The sequence below is a fragment of the Bos mutus genome, chromosome 23 (genome assembly GCF_027580195.1).
Source record: "Bos mutus isolate GX-2022 chromosome 23, NWIPB_WYAK_1.1, whole genome shotgun sequence".
NCBI lineage: Eukaryota > Metazoa > Chordata > Mammalia > Artiodactyla > Bovidae > Bos > Bos mutus.
In genome coordinates this window covers 14,685,487-14,702,186 of record NC_091639.1, presented here as the reverse complement: position 1 = coordinate 14,702,186, position 16,700 = coordinate 14,685,487, and the positions used below count along the sequence as shown (strand labels likewise).

The following is a 16,700-nucleotide window of genomic DNA, read 5'->3' as shown; positions in this document are numbered from 1 at the left end:
ATGTTAAATAATAGTAGTTTATTATAAACAATAAACATGTGCTGAATGTCGACTCAGTCTTCACAAGCAAAAGCACTGTTTCCCCAAGTGAGTGTGGGGAAAGCTAGTTCTGAAGGATGCACTCTGAACATAGAAAGTGTCCCATGGTGAGTGGAGCCTGATGTTCCTTTCTTGGAGATCACCGACACGAGCACCTGTGAGTATGTGGTGGAGATAGGTACTCTGAAGTAATTGACCAGTAGTGATGGAAATTGTTTTGAAGAGAATGGAAGTTGCAGAAATGGCACAATTGGAGTGTAGGGAAGGCTTAGGGAATAGAGACAAATACCTACTTTAGTTCTATAAAGAAGAGACTACACTGTACCGTCAGCATAATTTAGGGCTGGCCAGTCTGATGTGCTGACGCTGATGGCCGCACAGGCTCTGAACAAGCTGGGTCATGGGGATTTAAGTGAGAGGTCATGAGTACCATTGGCTGCACAGATGGCCAGGAAACCAGCCATCTCTTCATTTGAAAACACTGTTGTGCTTGGTATTATCACTGGGCCTAGGAATCAGGCAATAGAACGAGGAGTGAAGTGCTCAGTCACTCAGTCGTGTCCGACTCTTTGCAACCCTGTGGATTGTAGCCCACCAGGCTGCTCCGTCCATAGGATTCTCCAGGCAAGAATACTGGAGTGGGTTGTCCTTTCCTTCTCCAGCCCCTAACTCATAGTAGAACCAAAATAGACGTCAAGGAAGCAACAGCTCAACTATGAGAGGAGGTTGAAAACCTAGGAAGTAGACACAGTAACTGAAAAAGTTTATCTCTTTGGGTGAAATTTAGTGCCTGGACAAACTTTTGACAAGTCAGTGGACTCTGAGATGTCATCACTGTGTTGCAGGATGGGGTTCTTGATTCATCAGTAAAAATTCAGTTATGATCACTTTAAGTAAGCAGGAACACATGCAATCCATTTTAGAAACCTCTTCTTCCCAAAAGACTAGAGTTAAAACTAAAATGTTAGCTTGTGGAGGGTACGCTTCCACCGAGCAGTTTTAGCATTTTTTTTTTAAACAGTTACTCCGTAACAGTTTAGTTCACATATAATCTTTCCTTCGGTCCTTATACCAGTGACAAGAGACCATAATTCTTATTTTCATGTTGTAGAGCAGGAAGCTGAGACATGATGATAACTAACCTGCTCAGTCACAAAACCAGGAAAAAGCATTTCTGGTTTTCATGTCCAGTTCTGTTTTGCTCTAAAGGCTGGATTCTTTCGACTTTCATTCCCTGTTCCTTTTCTGTGTTTTAGGCTCCAGTCCTGCCTACTCAGGAATTGTACAAAATCATATTTATTGCTCTGTGTACTTTTAGTGAATGGCATTTTGTAGCAGGTTTTATTTCTGCATTTGCTTATCAGTGACTAACTTCTGCTTTGTATTTCTCATAACTGGTTTCTCTCAGAGGCTGGCATATTATTTTGGATTCTTTTGTCTTTACAGCATCTCCCTGATGTAAGTAGAGATTAGTAGGCTGAGAGGATTTGTGTTGATTTATCTTGAATGACTAAATGATACTACTATTCTCAGGGGAAAATGCTATGTTATGAAATAGTAAGAGAAAAATCTGGCATATGTTCAGTTATCTTAATTTTCTGAACATGTACAAGTATGAAAATAATGTTTAACTGTGATTGCAACTCAGAAAATAAGTTAGGCAGGTAGGTGGAAATAGATGCTCCAAGCCAATGCAGAATGGTTGAGCTAAAAACGTGAAGAAGTGAAGCACTGATTGCAAAATATAAATTCCCTACAATTTCATGTGGATGATGCTTAAAGAAACAGCTTTAAAAGCAAGAGTGGTACCCATCGTGGGTCACTTTAGACCATTCTCCTGATCCTATCTCAAATATTAACGCATGGAGTTTAATGCCCTTGGCAGGCAACAATTTCTGCTGTTTTCCTGAAGGTGGACTCCTAGTATAATAAAAAAGATTTCTGTGTGATAAAAAAGAACAATGGAATAGCTAAGTTTGAATCCTACTTTTGCAGGTTACTAGGTGGATAAGCTAGCTGCAAGTTACCAGAAACTTCATATTTTCATGAACAAAAATGGAGATGATGATGACATAATAATAAAAGTGGTAACACCTGCCTGTTCAACCTCCTAGAGTTGGTGGGAGGATCAAAGGGGATGATATAAATGAATGTTCTCTGTGAATACAGAATATACACAAATATGTGGTATTATTAGCATGGCAATTTATTTTTATGTGGGTTATGTCATTTTAGATGGTTTAATTAGTGTTTGTGATAATTATTTTTTATTGAATCATAAGAGTCTATCTTCTTGAGGGGGTTATACCTTTGTAAATTTTGAGGATGATTTTAATTTAATTTTGTTGTTTATATTTGGCTGGGTCTGTGTTGGCATGAGACTGGTGTTGGATTTTCATCAGTCGATAGCATCAAGCTGCCTTCTTGAAACATGCCAGATTCTTTTTCAGGTCTTTTTTGTCTGGCCTTTAATTTCAGACCAGTCATCAGGATAAGTGCTGGGTCTTCTGGATGACTTCACATTCTGAGCATAGCTTCATAAAGGAGATTAAAAACTTGACCTTGATATCAAGCCTCATTTTACTGCAGATAGAAAACAGGTGAGACAAAGCGCCTGTAGCCTCACCCCAGCCACCTCGTTTTTGAACAGTAAATGCAGTGTTTTGCCCATAGGAATGACAAGCCTGCGGGGATGTGAGCAGGCCTCCTGATAGAGAGAGAAATGCTTTGTTTTAAGAGGCAAATGACAAATGACTGAGAGCCCAGGCTCTGGAATCAGACAGACATGTTTTATTCAACCTCCCTTAACACAATCAAGACACTTAAGCTCCCCAAACTTCAGTTTTCCCACTTGTAAAATAGAGATTATAATAACTACCACACGGGATATTGTCACTGGTAAATGAGAGAGCTTTTGTAGAGATATAACTAACATATAATAATTATTATGATGAATGTATGATTCACAGAGGATGGAAACAAAGGGGAAGGAAAAAAGAGTGATAAGTCCATGGTGCATCTTAGAATCATAGCCCATCTTCCAGAACCCAAGTGAATTAACCTGTAGTATAACTGGGGCTTCCCTGGTGCCTCCTGCAATGCAGAAGATGTGGGTTCAATCCCTGGGTCAGGAAGATCCCTTGGAGAAGGGCAGGGCAACCCACTCTAGTATTCTGGCCTGGAGAATCCCACAAACAGAGGAGCCTGGCGTGCTACAGTCCATGGGGTCGCCAAGAGTTGGACACAATTGAGCACCAGCACCAGAGTACGTGTGCACACACACACACTGTACACAGAGCGACCACCACCACCACCAAGTGTTACTGATCCCTTCTCTTGATGTCTCCTAGGAGTTCTTTGAGGATTAATTGTACTACAGTTATCAGTAGGACAGGATTATTAAGATTTAAGTTCTGTGATGTTTTGTTTTCAAGATCTAAGCATAGTTCCTGCCTTTTTAAGGGTAAATTTTAGACTAGATGATAATCTGTGTTTTGTTGAGAAGAAAATCCAGGTAGGGCTAATCTTCTGTTTTTAAACCTATGTCAATGTGAGGACTATTTTTTGAAGTCTGAAGAATATAGCTTTGTGGAGAACTATGAATGGTCTGAGGGTTTTCTTCATAAACACCACCCAAACTGGCCTACTTTTCTTTTCTAGCAGTTCACATTTAAGTGATTTTTTTTTTTTTTTGAGGTTTCAGACTCTTTCTGCCCTCAAATACTTCATGTAAGCTGTTGTCTTGCTGAAGATAAAAGGAACATTGTTTCAATTCTGGTCAGTTTCTAGAACTGTGTGGTATTTAATAAGCCTGTCTAGCCTCATTGGGGCTTCCCAGGTGGCATTAATGGTAAAGAATCCACCTGCAATGCAGGAGGCTGGGGTACAATCCCTGGGTTGGAAGATCCCCTGGAGGAGGGCATGGCAACCCACTCCAGTATTCTTTGCCTGGAGAATCCCATGGACAGAGGAGCCTGGTGGGCTATAGTCCATAGGGTTGCAAAGAGTTGGATACGACTGAAGCGACTTAACACGCATACACACAGCCTCATTGATCCTCAAGCGTATGCCTGTGTGTGTGTTTGTGTGTGCACTGCGTGAGTGAAGGAGCGTGGTGATAGTGGCCTCCTATAAAATCTTCATGGGGACCAGGAGCGGTGGTTGGGACATGTTTTTTCCTCCTCAACAGAGGACAAGAGTTGAGAAACTCTGGCCTGACCATCTAAAATTCTGTGCAGCTTTTTGGTGATGAAACTCTTCCAGAAGGCCAGGGTGAGGCTGAGCCTTGGAGGGAAAGGTGTTAGGAGTGTCTGACAGGCCTTCAGTTGGATTTGAAGTTGAGGGTCACATGGAGGACAGTTAGTTCTGCTCTAGAGGGACTGCCCCCCTGTTTGGTTGGTCTCGCCACCAACTAATCCTTGGCTGGGTGGCTCAGTGCCCGTTCCCAGGTAAACTGCTAATGCAAAGTATTGAGCTTGGTTACCTGGTGAAGCCTGGGGATTGACACCAACTCTTTTTTTTTTTTTTTTTCTACCCATTCGATTTCAACACTGCTTTCCTGAAAGTCCAGCAAGCATTACAGCAGTTCCTGGAAAGAGCAAGACTTTTATGATTCTCAAAATCTCTGTATCAACTGAAAAAGTTTCCCAAGCACCAGTGATACACTTCTGGGGACAAAGGGGGCCAGGTAACCCCTTTTTAGAACCGGTGCTGGCAAAACAGTGATCAGAGAGCACACAGTATCGCAGTAGCATCGTTTCTTACAGGAGTAAAAAGAATTTACAGTCCGCGGGGGGCCGGACATCCAAGGTCAGAAGCTAGCAGTCCCAGTTTCTGAGCTTCTGCGACACAAACCCAGGGTGTAGGAAACTCTCCCCTTAAGGGGTGGGTGATGGGGCGCTGGCTGGGAGCATCGGGGTGTCCTTGGGTTTCCAGCCTCCGGCAGATGAACTCTTGGCCGCGGGGAAAGCACAGGAAACCTTCACCCGAGAGGGAACCGGGAGGGCGGGGGTGCTGAAACTGCGGCGGAACCAAAACAGGGTGTGGCCAGGGTGCTCCCGAGTGCTAGGCGCCCGCCTGGGTGACCCTGGAGGAGGTCGTTTTCGGGTGGCGGGGAGAGGACGGGGAACTCCGGAGAAGGAAGAGCATTGGCTCCTCCCGCCCCACCCCCGCCCGGGGCTGCGCAGCGCCGGGCGCGGGGCAAGGCGGCGGCGCCCGTGGCAGCCTCTCCCGCCCCGCGCGGCCCGGGCAGGGCGGGCCGGGTGGCGCTCGGGGGGCCGGGCTCTGGTCCCCACTCAACCCTCCCTCCCCCCGCCTCCCGGGCCGTCCCGGGCGGCCGGGCCAATGAGCGGCGAGAGGAGGGGAGCGGGAAGCCGAGCGCGCTGGGCCGCGGCCCTCCTACCGCGCCCGTAGCCGCAGCGCAGAACGCCAAGTTTTGCGCCCCGAGACTTTGCGCCGCGTCTCGTCCTCCGGCTCGCAGCTCGGTGTCCCGGAGCCTGGCGGCCGCGCGCTACCCTCGGGACGGCCGCCCGCGCGCACTCGGGCAGGAGGACGCCGAGCCGGGGGCCGGGGCTGGGGGCGGCTCCTCCCGAAGATGCAGGATGGCAGCGGAGCCTACCGCACCACGGGCTCCACCTGTCTGCACCCGCTCAGCGAGCTCCTGGGCATCCCGCTGGACCAGGTAACTGCGGGCGGGCGGCCAGGCCGCGGCTGGGGCGTGAGCGCAGGCACCCTCCCCGAGCCGGAGCGGGAGGGAAGCCGGGGGAAGCGGGGAGGGGGATGTTATCTACCTCCCGTCCCCGCCCCCAAGCAGATTTCCCTGCTTCAGACTAGACAGGTGGAGTTTTGTTTGTTTGAGTTGATGTTTTTCTCCTGTAAGTATGTGTATACCCTGCACAGCAGGTTCGAATAAACTTTTTTTTTTTTTGGTCTTGTTTGAAGTTTGGGGTTGCCTCCTTTCCTGTAAGCCAGTTCTAAAGCCTTCTGATAAATGAAATCGTGTTCCTTCTGTCATTGCACTCAAGTCTTCATTATTTTTAAGTTAGTTGAGCCTACTTAGAAAGTAAGCCTGAGTCATGTCTAAGCAGTAGTCTACCGTTTGGGGATGAGAGACCCGGGTTTTTCGGGCAGCGAGGCTTGGAAAATCGGGTTGACAGTTATTTTGTGCCGTGCGATCTCCATCCGCAAGGGAGGAGGGACACAGGATGCTGTGGTTTTCCGAGGGCTGTGGTTTATTCAGTCAGTCCGTCCTCGAGGGTCCAGGCTCCCTAGTAGGACAGGTTATTGGAAGAAGAGAGAGGCTGCTGCAGGTGTTTGGACGGAAACTGAAAATAGCAACAAACAGTAATTCCAGGTAAGAAATTTTTCTAAGCTTTGAGGCTCTTAACCCATTTTTTTGGTCTCTCTAGATGCTACAGGCTAGATCTGCCCTGTGTTTAGTAGTGAGCCAGTAAATACACAGCTGACCCTTGAATAAGACAAATTTGAATTGCATGGATTCACTTATATGTGGATATTTTTCAATAGTAAGTACTACAGCGCTGTACCAGTACTGAAGCTGCTTAAATCTGCAGTCTAGGAACGGAGGATTCAAGAGGCTGTCTGTAAATTATAGGCAGATGAACACCTGTGTGGTTGAAGGGTCAGCTGTATGTTATTTAAATGGAATTGAGTAAGGCGTCCTGGAGGAGGGCCTGCATACTCCTGTTTCCTGCTGAGTTTTCACCCAGTTTTCTTCCTCTGCCTGTTCCCTAGTAGTGAATAGTAGTGAAGTCGCTCAGTTGTGTCCTACTCTGCGACCCCATGGACTGTAGCCTACCAGGCTCCTCTGCCCATGGGATTTTCCAGGCAATAGTCCTGGAGTGGATTGCCATTTCCTTCTCCAGGGGATCTTCCCAACCCAGGGATCGAACCCCGGTCTCCCGCATTGTAGACAGATGCTTTCCCGTCTGAGCCACTGGGGAAGTCACCTGTTGCCTAGTGAACTTTAAAAATTCTTTCCTTCACACAAGAGCATACCTGCTGCACTTCCCACTCCCATTCCTTCAGCAATGAGGAAGTGAGAGCTGGATGTTTGCTTTACTCAGGCTGTTTTCCGAGCCACCCTCTACCTGGCCCCCTTTGAGGCTTTGATTCAGAACTCCACCTGATCCGACAGTTGCCTTCTCATCAGTTGTGAAATCCCGAAGGTCAGGAGGGTTTTTTTCCAGCTGCCAGTGCCTGCTCTTGTAGTGAGGATGTAGTGACTGCCAGGGACCTGCAAAGGCAGCAATAGCAGCAAATTCTCTAGCCCTGAAATGAAATCTAACTCAGAGCCGAATTTCCTTTCTGGGGAGTTTGTTTCATACTTAACCCCTCTACCCTCCATCACAATTTAATTGCACTTTCCATTTGCAGCAGAACAGCACAACTAGAGAATGGAGGAATCCAGGGAGGGTGGTTTTTTTTTGTATGGAAAGAGAGATTGTTAATAGATCCTGGAGATTGATGGCTAAGAGGTACCTAGGATGGATGTTATTAAGTGCCCTGTAACTGCCTCCACTGTCATCTTGAGTCTCCTGGATTTCTGGCAAAGGAATCCTGGTTTTAATTTATAAGAAAGAACAAAAGACTGAGAGGGGAGGGATTTGGGGGTACACTGAAGGAAAAATGTGGGCTTATAGACAAGGAAGGCACACCTGTGATCTCTTAGATCTTAGGGAGCCCTACTGCCCTTCAGTTGGGTCCAGTCACAGTGACTCTTGGTGGAAGACACCCATAAAGGGCAGTACCCCAGCTGGCTTATTTAGGCCGAGGGAGAATCCCAAACCATAAACAATGTGGTTTGAGGCGAAACTGTGGCTTGAGGGTTTGGAAGCTTGATGTGTTTTTCTCCCTCACACTTTTAAGGGCCTTTTAGATGTTAGACTGACTTGCGGGTAATTCCTGGTCTGCCAGAAATCTTCCTTTGTGACCGTCAGCTGGTATTCTACCAACCTGGAGCCTTAGGGTCCTCACGTGTAATGTGGGAGATGGCAAAGGACCTACCTCTGGGAGTTGAGACATTTTATATAGATGTAAAGTGCCCTACGGTCCTTGTATCAGGCAGGGGCCTGGCAGGAGACAATTCAACTCAATGGCTTATAATGAAGAAACTTCCCTGAATTACTTAAGAGTTGTGGGTGGCACTATAGGAGCCAATAAAGGATGTTCATGTACCAAGACTGGGCGCTGAAGGGGAAAAGGGAGAAAGTCCTGTTGCTGGATGCAGGGGCGAAGCAGAGAACTTGGCCCTTCTGCTCCCCATCCCCTGACCTTTGCATCTCTTGCCATGGCCCCTGGTGGGTGGCTGGCCTAGAGCACCTAGGTGAAGTGGTCTGAGGGGCTTCTCCTGGGCCACAGAAAGGGGACGAGAAATGTGGAGCCAGCTCTGGAGGACAGTCCTAGGCTAAGAGCCCAGTCCTTGATATACATTTGCTCCTGGCCCATTAAAGAGTACCTTCTTATTGGCCTGCAATTTGCCAAGAATGACAAAACATATCTCAAGTTGCCCAAGTAGTGCCTCATATACCATTTAAAGGCGGCAGTGAATCCTCTCCTTAATGTTTTAGCATTTCACATGTGTTTGTTAATTTCTGAATTGATTGCACTTGTGAGAATGTCTTTGGCTTCTAGGTCTCCCTGGGTCAAGTCGTTTATTATTTGCAACACCTGAGATATCTGCTGAGCATTCTGCTATGTGAGTGAAGAGCTCTGTTTTTCATCCGATTCTTGCATTTATCTGTTCTGTTAGCTCCTCGGGGGAGCCCATGTGCGTTGCAACTACACTCAGGAAAAGTCTCTAGTTTTAGTTTCTGGGGACTTTGACTAGCCTGGACTCCTCTGAAAGAGGTTAAATGCAAAATCATCTTATTTAATTAGAGACTTGGAGCCTAGCAGTTCAGATCCAGAGTATAGGAAATGGAGGATGTAGGGGCCTTCACAGGTGCCTCACACATGAGTTTGTTGAAAACTGTGTTTCTAGAATGAGTTCCTTTCTGTTGAGCAGATGTGGAGCTTGGGCAGGAGCTTTTCTGTTTCTTATTTGCTTTTCTGTTTAAATCATCTGTTCATGCCCTCTCCACTCTGTTTAGGTTGTGGGCTATGACAAGATCCATCTTTAAACTGTCCCAGCCTTCGAATGGACTAGGACTCAACTAGTCCTAAATGGACTCAGCTACCAGAATGCTGACATTCCTAATGTGTGTGTCACTTGATCATATCCGAGGAGCTGTGCAAGAGGAGGAATTCCTGGCTTTAAGGACTTTGCAATTTGGGGAACTCTGAGTGCCAAGACTTATGTTTTTACCAACTGAAACCCCCCAAATTTGTCTGTATTTGCATAAAGTATCAATTCATTATTAAATTAGGATTCTTTGTCTGGATTTCAGTTTTTCCCCCTAATTGACATCAGCAGAAAAAAGGGGCAAAGGAAAAATAGACCAGGAGATAAGAATCTAGGAAGTGATTTCCGAGGTTAAAGCTGTCAAGGTTTAGGCCTCTTCCTATAGGCTTGTATTACAGTTTAAAAGGCTAGTGAAGACTAGCTCTCAAGGCCTGGCCTTCTCAACTCATGGTGATATGCGGGTATGATGCTCCTACCCGTGTCTCTGGTGGCTCAGATGGTAAAGAATCTGCCTGCAGGGCAGGAGACCAGGTTCAATCCCTGGGTTGGGAGGATCCCCTGGAGAAGGGAATGACTACCCACTCAGTATTCTTGCCTGGGAAATTCCACGGACAGAGGAGCCTGGCGGGTTACAGTCATGGGGTAGCAAAGAGTCTGACCCTGAAGCCTCTGACCATAAAGTTTCTCTACCTGCCTGGAGTTTTCAGTCACCTGGTTGGTTCCTTTGCCTGTCTGTGGAAAGCCCAACCCTCAATTCTTGTCTTATCTAAGCCTTGCCCTTGGTTAAAGGCTTAACTCACATTCCACAGTCATTATTAAATATTTATTTCACACTTGTAATGCCAGGGACTTGGTCAGGTTGTAGTAATATAAGGATTAAGAAAAAAAGGTTTCTGTCCTAGAAGAGTTTATACACCTATAAAGGAGACAAAAGACCCACATAAATATTAATATACAAGTACTATGTCCTGATGAACCGGTGTAGGTGCTAATAGAGGTTTGCTGTTGTTCAGTCACTCAGTTATGTCCGACTCTTTGCGATCCCATGGACTGTAGCACGCCAGGCTTCCCTGGCCTTCACTATCTCCTAGAGTTTGCTCAAACTCACGTCCATTGAGTGGGTGAGATCCAACCATCTCATCCTCTGTTGCCCTTCTCCTCCTGCCTTCAATCTTTCCAGCATCAGGATCTTTTCCGGTGAGTCAGCTCTTTGCATCAGGTGGCCAAAGTATTGGCGCTTCAGCATCAGTCCTTTCAATGCACATTCAGGGTTGATTTCCTTTAGGATTGAGGTTTACACGTGGTACCTTAGTGGAATGGAGACGGGAAAGCCACAGGACACCTTGGACTCCTGTAGAATTTACTGTTTACCTTTGACACCATTTGTATTTGACACTTAGTAAATGTTACTTTATTTTGTTAGCTGTCCTTCTACATTTGTGTGCTGAGTTTCAAACTAAAGTTTTCTTGAGGGTCAGGTTTTATTTCCCTTTGTATTCTAAACAAGTAATAAGTGAAAGTGAACGTCGCTCAGTCGTGTCCGACTCTTTGCGACCCCAGGGACTATACAGTCCATGGAATTCTCCAGGCCAGAATACTGGAGTGGGTAGCCGTTCCCTTCTCCAGGGGATTTTTCCAAACCAGGGATTGAACCCAGGTCTCCCACATTGCAGGCGGATTCTTTACCAGCTGAGCCACAGGAGAAGCCCAAACAAGTAGTAAGTACTCAACAAATGTTTATCATTAGTAACAGTATAGGCCCATGCTAATGGTGTATGTGATCAGATGTTGATATAGAGAATCTTGTTTTTCAAGTGGACAGTGGATGGGCCTTTGTAGGGAGAGGGCCCGCCACTGAACATCCCCCCTGTTGGTGGTGCCTCCAGGCTGTACCCTTGGGTTTCTGATTTGAACCATCTGCTCTCCACCCTAGGGCTTGACCCCAGCTCAGGATGCATTTGGCAGGCCAGAAAACGTCGGTCCTGCAGAGAGCCACTTTCATTTATTTCTTTGGCCTCACTGGTTCCTGCAAGGCCAGATCTCCTCTCCCCACTCAATTTCCCTTTCATCGTCCGAGAGTGAAAATCATTGACTCCCAGGAGGAAGCTCATGAGGTTAGACCACAGATAGCAAATCTTGAGTTTCTGCCTTATTCCAGGAATTCTTGGAACCAAGTGAGGCTGGGATGATTCAAAAGTGAATAAAATTGGGCCCTTGCTCAAAAAACTCACTAGCGATTGGGGCGGGGGACACAGAAGTCAACTGGTGTTGCTTCTGTGCAGTGCCTGGGCCAGCAGCATCAGCCTTGAAACTTGTTAGAAATGTCCATTCTCTCTGCTTGGCACCCTGTCCGCCGCTCTGCGGGGCAGACCCAGCCAGAGGGTGGTCTCATGAGCCCTCCTGGTGGTGCTGGGAGCAAGAAGTTTGAGAATCACTGCTGTGTACAGATAATTGGGATACAAATGAGTTTAGTGCAGTGGGGAGTCGGGTGAGGTTTGGTTGTCAGAGAGCATCTCACGGGTGGGGAGGAACATGAATTGGGTCTTGGAAGGACGAAGAAGTGTTTGTGTGGCAAGGTGGGTAGAAAGAACAGCACGTACAGAAACGGGGAAGTGTGAAACTGCACTTCATTTGAGGCGCTGAGCCCACTGAAGTGGCGGTGCGGCTGCGCTTGTGAAGACTGTGGGACCTGAAGACTGTGGGACCGTAGGTTGGGGAGGGGGGCGGGGGTTACATCACAGAGAAGCTGGAAGGCTCTGGTGAGGTGTCTGCACTTCATCCTGCGGACCAGGGGGCGGCAAGCTTTTTATATAAAGGACCGGACAGCAAATATCTTCAGCTTTGCAGGCAGTCTGTGGCATCCACGTCACTGTGCCTTTGTCACTTCAGAGTAGCCGTAGACAGTATGTAAATCGCTGGGCCTGGCTGTGTTCTCCTGAAGCTTTATTTATGGGCACTGGAATTTGAATTTTATGTAATTTACATGGGTTGTGGCATTCCCTTCTTTTAAAAAAAAAAAAAACTTATTTTTCGCCATGCTGGGTGTTCGTTGCTTCCTGTATGCTTTTCTCTAGTTGGGGGCTACTCTTCGTCATGGTGTGGGGGCTTCTCACTGCTGTGATTTCTCTTGTGGAGCTGGGCTCGAGGGCATTTGGGCTTCAGCAGTTGCAGCCCACAGGCTCAGTAGGTGTGGTTCTGGACTCCTGAGCACAGGTTCAGTAGTTGAATTGCATGGGCATAGTTGTTCCGTGGGACGTGGAATCTTCCCAGACCAGGGAATCAAACCTGTGTCCCCTGCATTGACAGGTGGATTTTTATCTGCTGTGCCACAAGGGAAAGTCCAAAATTCTCCTCTTTTGATTTTTTTTTTTTTTTTACAACCCTTAAAAAATGTAAAAACACATAGTTAACATGCAGGCCACACAAAAACAGGCAGGGGCTGGATTTGGCCCGAGGGCTGGAGTTTGAGATCCATGTCCTAGACTGATTTTCCTCCAATCTGGTGGATGGACCAGCATCCGAATCTACTGCCATGTATGCTTCTGGGATTCGATTCAGGCCTAGTGAGTCCAAATACCTGTCCGAGTGAAGGGGCTGCCCAGGTGATTCTCCTGACAACAGAAGTTTAGAGGCACTGCTCACATCAAAGGGAAAGCGTTGAAGGGTTTAATGTGAAAGGATTTTCATCTTGTGAAGTGGGGTGGGAGGTCATGGCTGAGGGATGAAGGGATGGAAGTGAAGCCGGGGTTTTGAGGATGAGCGGATGTTTCAGGTGACTTTATAGGGGAGCAGAGAAGGAGCTGCCTGGGGTCAGTTGAATGGGTTGCTGGGTATAATCAACCCACTGAAAGTCAAAAGTGTTAGGATTTGTGCCAGTCTGTGATTTTTCTCTTTCAGCAGCGCCTTCTCAGAGCAAAAGTGAAATAGACAGTTGGAAGGGAAAGTCGTTGAGACGTTAAGAAGTAAGGGTGTTGAGAGATGCTGACAAGTAGCTAGAGGTGGTGACAGTGAGAAGGGAAACGTTAGGGGATTGGAGGGACTTTGAGGAGCAGGTGCTGGGGAAGTGAGAGAGCCAGGTGCCGGGGTATTCAAGTTGAAGATCCCTAGCAAAGCTTCCCTGGGAGAAGGAATGGAAATTGATTCAGTTTAGCAAGCCCAGGAACTAGGGGGGTTTGAGGAATTGTCCTCCTAAACACTGAAGCTCCCCAGGTGCCCGGGGATGTGAGGTGTGGTACCGAAGCTCTCCAGGAATGTGGAGGTTGGTGGATGCTGACAACTAGGAGGGATCAGAGAGGGCATGACCAGCTCTGCTCTCAGGCTCTCGGCCAGCTGCTCTGCAGGGTGCATCCTACCCAGGGTTAGGAGGAGCCACACTTGGGTCTGGAGGGGAGGCACTTCCTGGCTGGAAGGATGATGCCTCTCTCGAAGGGTGTTAGGAGCTCTCCTACCCCCTTTATAGAAAGAGGCAGCAGCTGAGCCTGATGAGGGGAGCAGAACATACCTGCTGTGTTTTTTTGGTGCCTGCCACCCCCGTTCCCTCCAACAGCCCCATCCTAGGGGTCCAGTTCATAATTGGTGCTAATTAAACACTTTAAGAATTGATGCTTTCAAACTGTGGTGCTGGAGAACACTCTTGATTGTCCCTTGGACAGGAAGGAGATCAAACCAGTCAATCCTAAGAAAAATCAACCCTGGAAACTCATTGGATGGACTGATGCTGTAGCTCTAATATTATGGCCACCTGATGTGAAGAGCTGACTCACTGGAAAAAACCCTGATTCTGGGAAAGATTGGGCAGGAGGAGAAGGGGATGACAGAGGATGAGATAGTTGGATGGCATCACCGATTCAATGGACATGAACTTGGGCAAACTCCGGGAGGTAGTGAGGGACAGGGGAGCCTGGCGTGCTGCAGTCCATGGGGTCAGGAAGAGTCGGACACGACTTAGTGACTGAACAACAACAGAACACTTCATGAATACAAGACCAAACAAAATGCACTCAAATGCTTTCTTAAAAAAGGCCATTTTAGAGTTCTTTCTATTCAGGCTAATAAATAAGGGCAGAGGTATTACTTTCACATGATTGGCTGATTTTACACACACTTAGGGCTTTTAGTCTGCAAGCGTATTGCTAAATGACAGGGGATGGTGGAAGAAAAATGGTCCAGAGCAGCACTGGGGGAGTCTGGACAAGCAGTGACTTTCTTCTCTCTCCTTGCCCATGTGGTAGTAAAATGGGAAAGCAGACACTGGGGGCAGACAGCTCTTCCACCAGGCCGAGAGCTGAGGGAAGGAGCTGGGAAGACTCTGAGGTTTCCGGAGCAGAGCAGAGGTCAAAAGTGGGAGGGAGGTCAGTGGTGGGAACATGAATCATGGAAGCGGAGGAGGAAGTCCTTAGCTGCAAGTGTGCACACCCTACAGGAGGCTGGGGATGAGAGGCAGGTTGCTCGGCAGGGCAGGGAAAGTGCCCCCTGGGGGCCCAGGGGCCTGGTAAGGCCATGGCCAGCAACTGACCCTAAGCCTTGCAGTCTTTCTTGGAGCTGCTCACAAAGAGAGTGGAAAGAGCCTTTGTGGTTCTGAAGAGATTGCTTTTGGGAGATGAAAGGCGGCTTTTAAAATAACCAGAGGCTCAGCGGCGAAGAATCCGCCTGCAATGTAAGAGACGCAGGTTCGCTCCTTGGGTCAGGAAGATCCCCTGGAGGAGGGCATGGCAACCCACTCCAGTACTGTTGCCTGGAGAATCCCATGGTTGGAGGAGCCTGGCGGGATACAGTCCATGGAGTCACAAAGAGCTGGACATGACTGAATTGACTTAGCGTGAGCGTAATGAAACGGTGAGATGTATTGAGGGAAAGACTATATTATAAACCCCAAATTCCATATAATAAAGAGGACAGGGTGGGTGGCGTTGGGCAATGTTCCTTAGTCCAGCCCTGTGTGTGGGAGGAATGACGACTCTATCCTAAGGGACTCGGGTAGGTCCAGGGGGTACTGGCAGGAATGGCCAGTGCTGGCTGGTGTCACAGTCCGGTGGCCTGATTTGACTACCGTTGAAGGGGGGTGTGGCCATATGCTTTCTGGAATTTAAGGCAGAGGCCTGGTGGGTCCTGGAGCTTCTGCCTGCCTGTCATGGAACAAGATGTGTTTCTTCTTGACTTGGCCTCAGTTTACCTGTCTGCCCTAAAGACACCAGCAACTCCACATGCTGGATGCTTAAACAGGCTTACAGGTCTTCAGTGGGACTTCCCCAGTGGCTCAATGGAAAAGAATCTACCTGCAATGCAGGAGACGCAGGTTCGATCCCTGGGTCAGGAAGATCCCCTGGAGAAAGAAATGGCATCCCACTCGAGTATTCTTGCCTGGAGAATCCCATGGATCCCGTGGACAGAGGAGCCTGGCGGGCTACAGTTCATAGCGTCGCAAAGAATCAGACATGACTGAAGCGACTAAGCACTCACCCGTCTTCAGTAACTTGCCTGCAGCCCTAGGGCTGGGCGAGGGCAGAGGCAGGACTTGAACCTGGGCCTCTGCAGGCTTTGCTGTAGTCACTTCCTTACATGCCAGCATGCTTTCCTGGGTTCTGTATAGTCAGCGCAGCAGACAGTGCTTTCCTGTGGCTCAGATCCCCTGTGTCTTTTACACCTTCCAGCTTCTGTTCACACTTCCCCTCTCGCAGGCAGTAGCCCTCATCCTGATGCTCATTTCCTGTTTCATCCCCTCCTGTCTGCTCTCTGTGACCCTGGCCTTGCTCTCCCCTCTTCCCTTATAGACTCCCCCTCCCCCAGGGCCAAATGACCCCGCTTTTATTTTCTTTGTTTCTCCACAGCACTCTCTCCATATCACATGTACCTCTTTTGCGGGGGGAAGGATTATGACAGTAATCCAAAGAGTTATGTTTATTGACTTTGTATATGCATATCTAAAGGAAATCAACCACCCTGAATGTTCATTTGGAGGACTGATGCTAAACTGAAGCTCCAATACTTTGGCCGCCTGATGCTAAGAGCCAGTTCATTGGAAAAGACCCTGATGCGGGGAAAGATTGAGGGCAGGAGAAGAAGGAGGCAACAGAGGATGAAATGGTTGGATGGCATCATCAACTCAATGGACGTGAGTTTGAGCAAACACCAGGAGATAATGAAGGACAAAGAAGCCTGGCATGCTGCAGTCCATGGGGTCGCAAAGAGTGGGACGTGACTGAGCGACTGAACAACAATATGTGTTTCTACTGGTCTGCATATTGGTTCTGTGTGTCTGTTTCTGTCATTTTTAAAGAGAAAATTCATAGTTGATTTGCAATATTGTATTAGTTTCAGCTGTACAGCAAAGTGACTCAGTTATATCTATTTTTCAGATTCTATTCCATTATAGGTTATTAAAAGATACTGAATATAGTTCCCTGTATTGTACAGTACATCCTTATTTCTTATCTGTTTTATGTATAGTTGTTTGTATCTGTTAATCGCATAATTTATCCCTCCCCACCCTTTCCCCATTGGTAACCATAAATGTTTTCTA

The 16,700-nt window shown here is 47.6% G+C and overlaps 1 protein-coding gene across 1 annotated transcript in view; it reads left to right on the top strand.

The window, feature by feature from the left end:
* The first annotated feature begins 5,259 nt into the window (after nt 1-5,259).
* The window catches only part of MBOAT1 (membrane bound O-acyltransferase domain containing 1), a 111,031-nt gene continuing 99,590 nt past the window's right edge, over nt 5,260-16,700 (top strand). Inside the window, exon 1 of the mRNA XM_005898233.3 lies at nt 5,260-5,719. Coding sequence (XP_005898295.1) covers nt 5,633-5,719 — 87 coding nt within the window. The 5' untranslated portion in view covers nt 5,260-5,632. The remainder of the gene's footprint in view (nt 5,720-16,700) is intronic.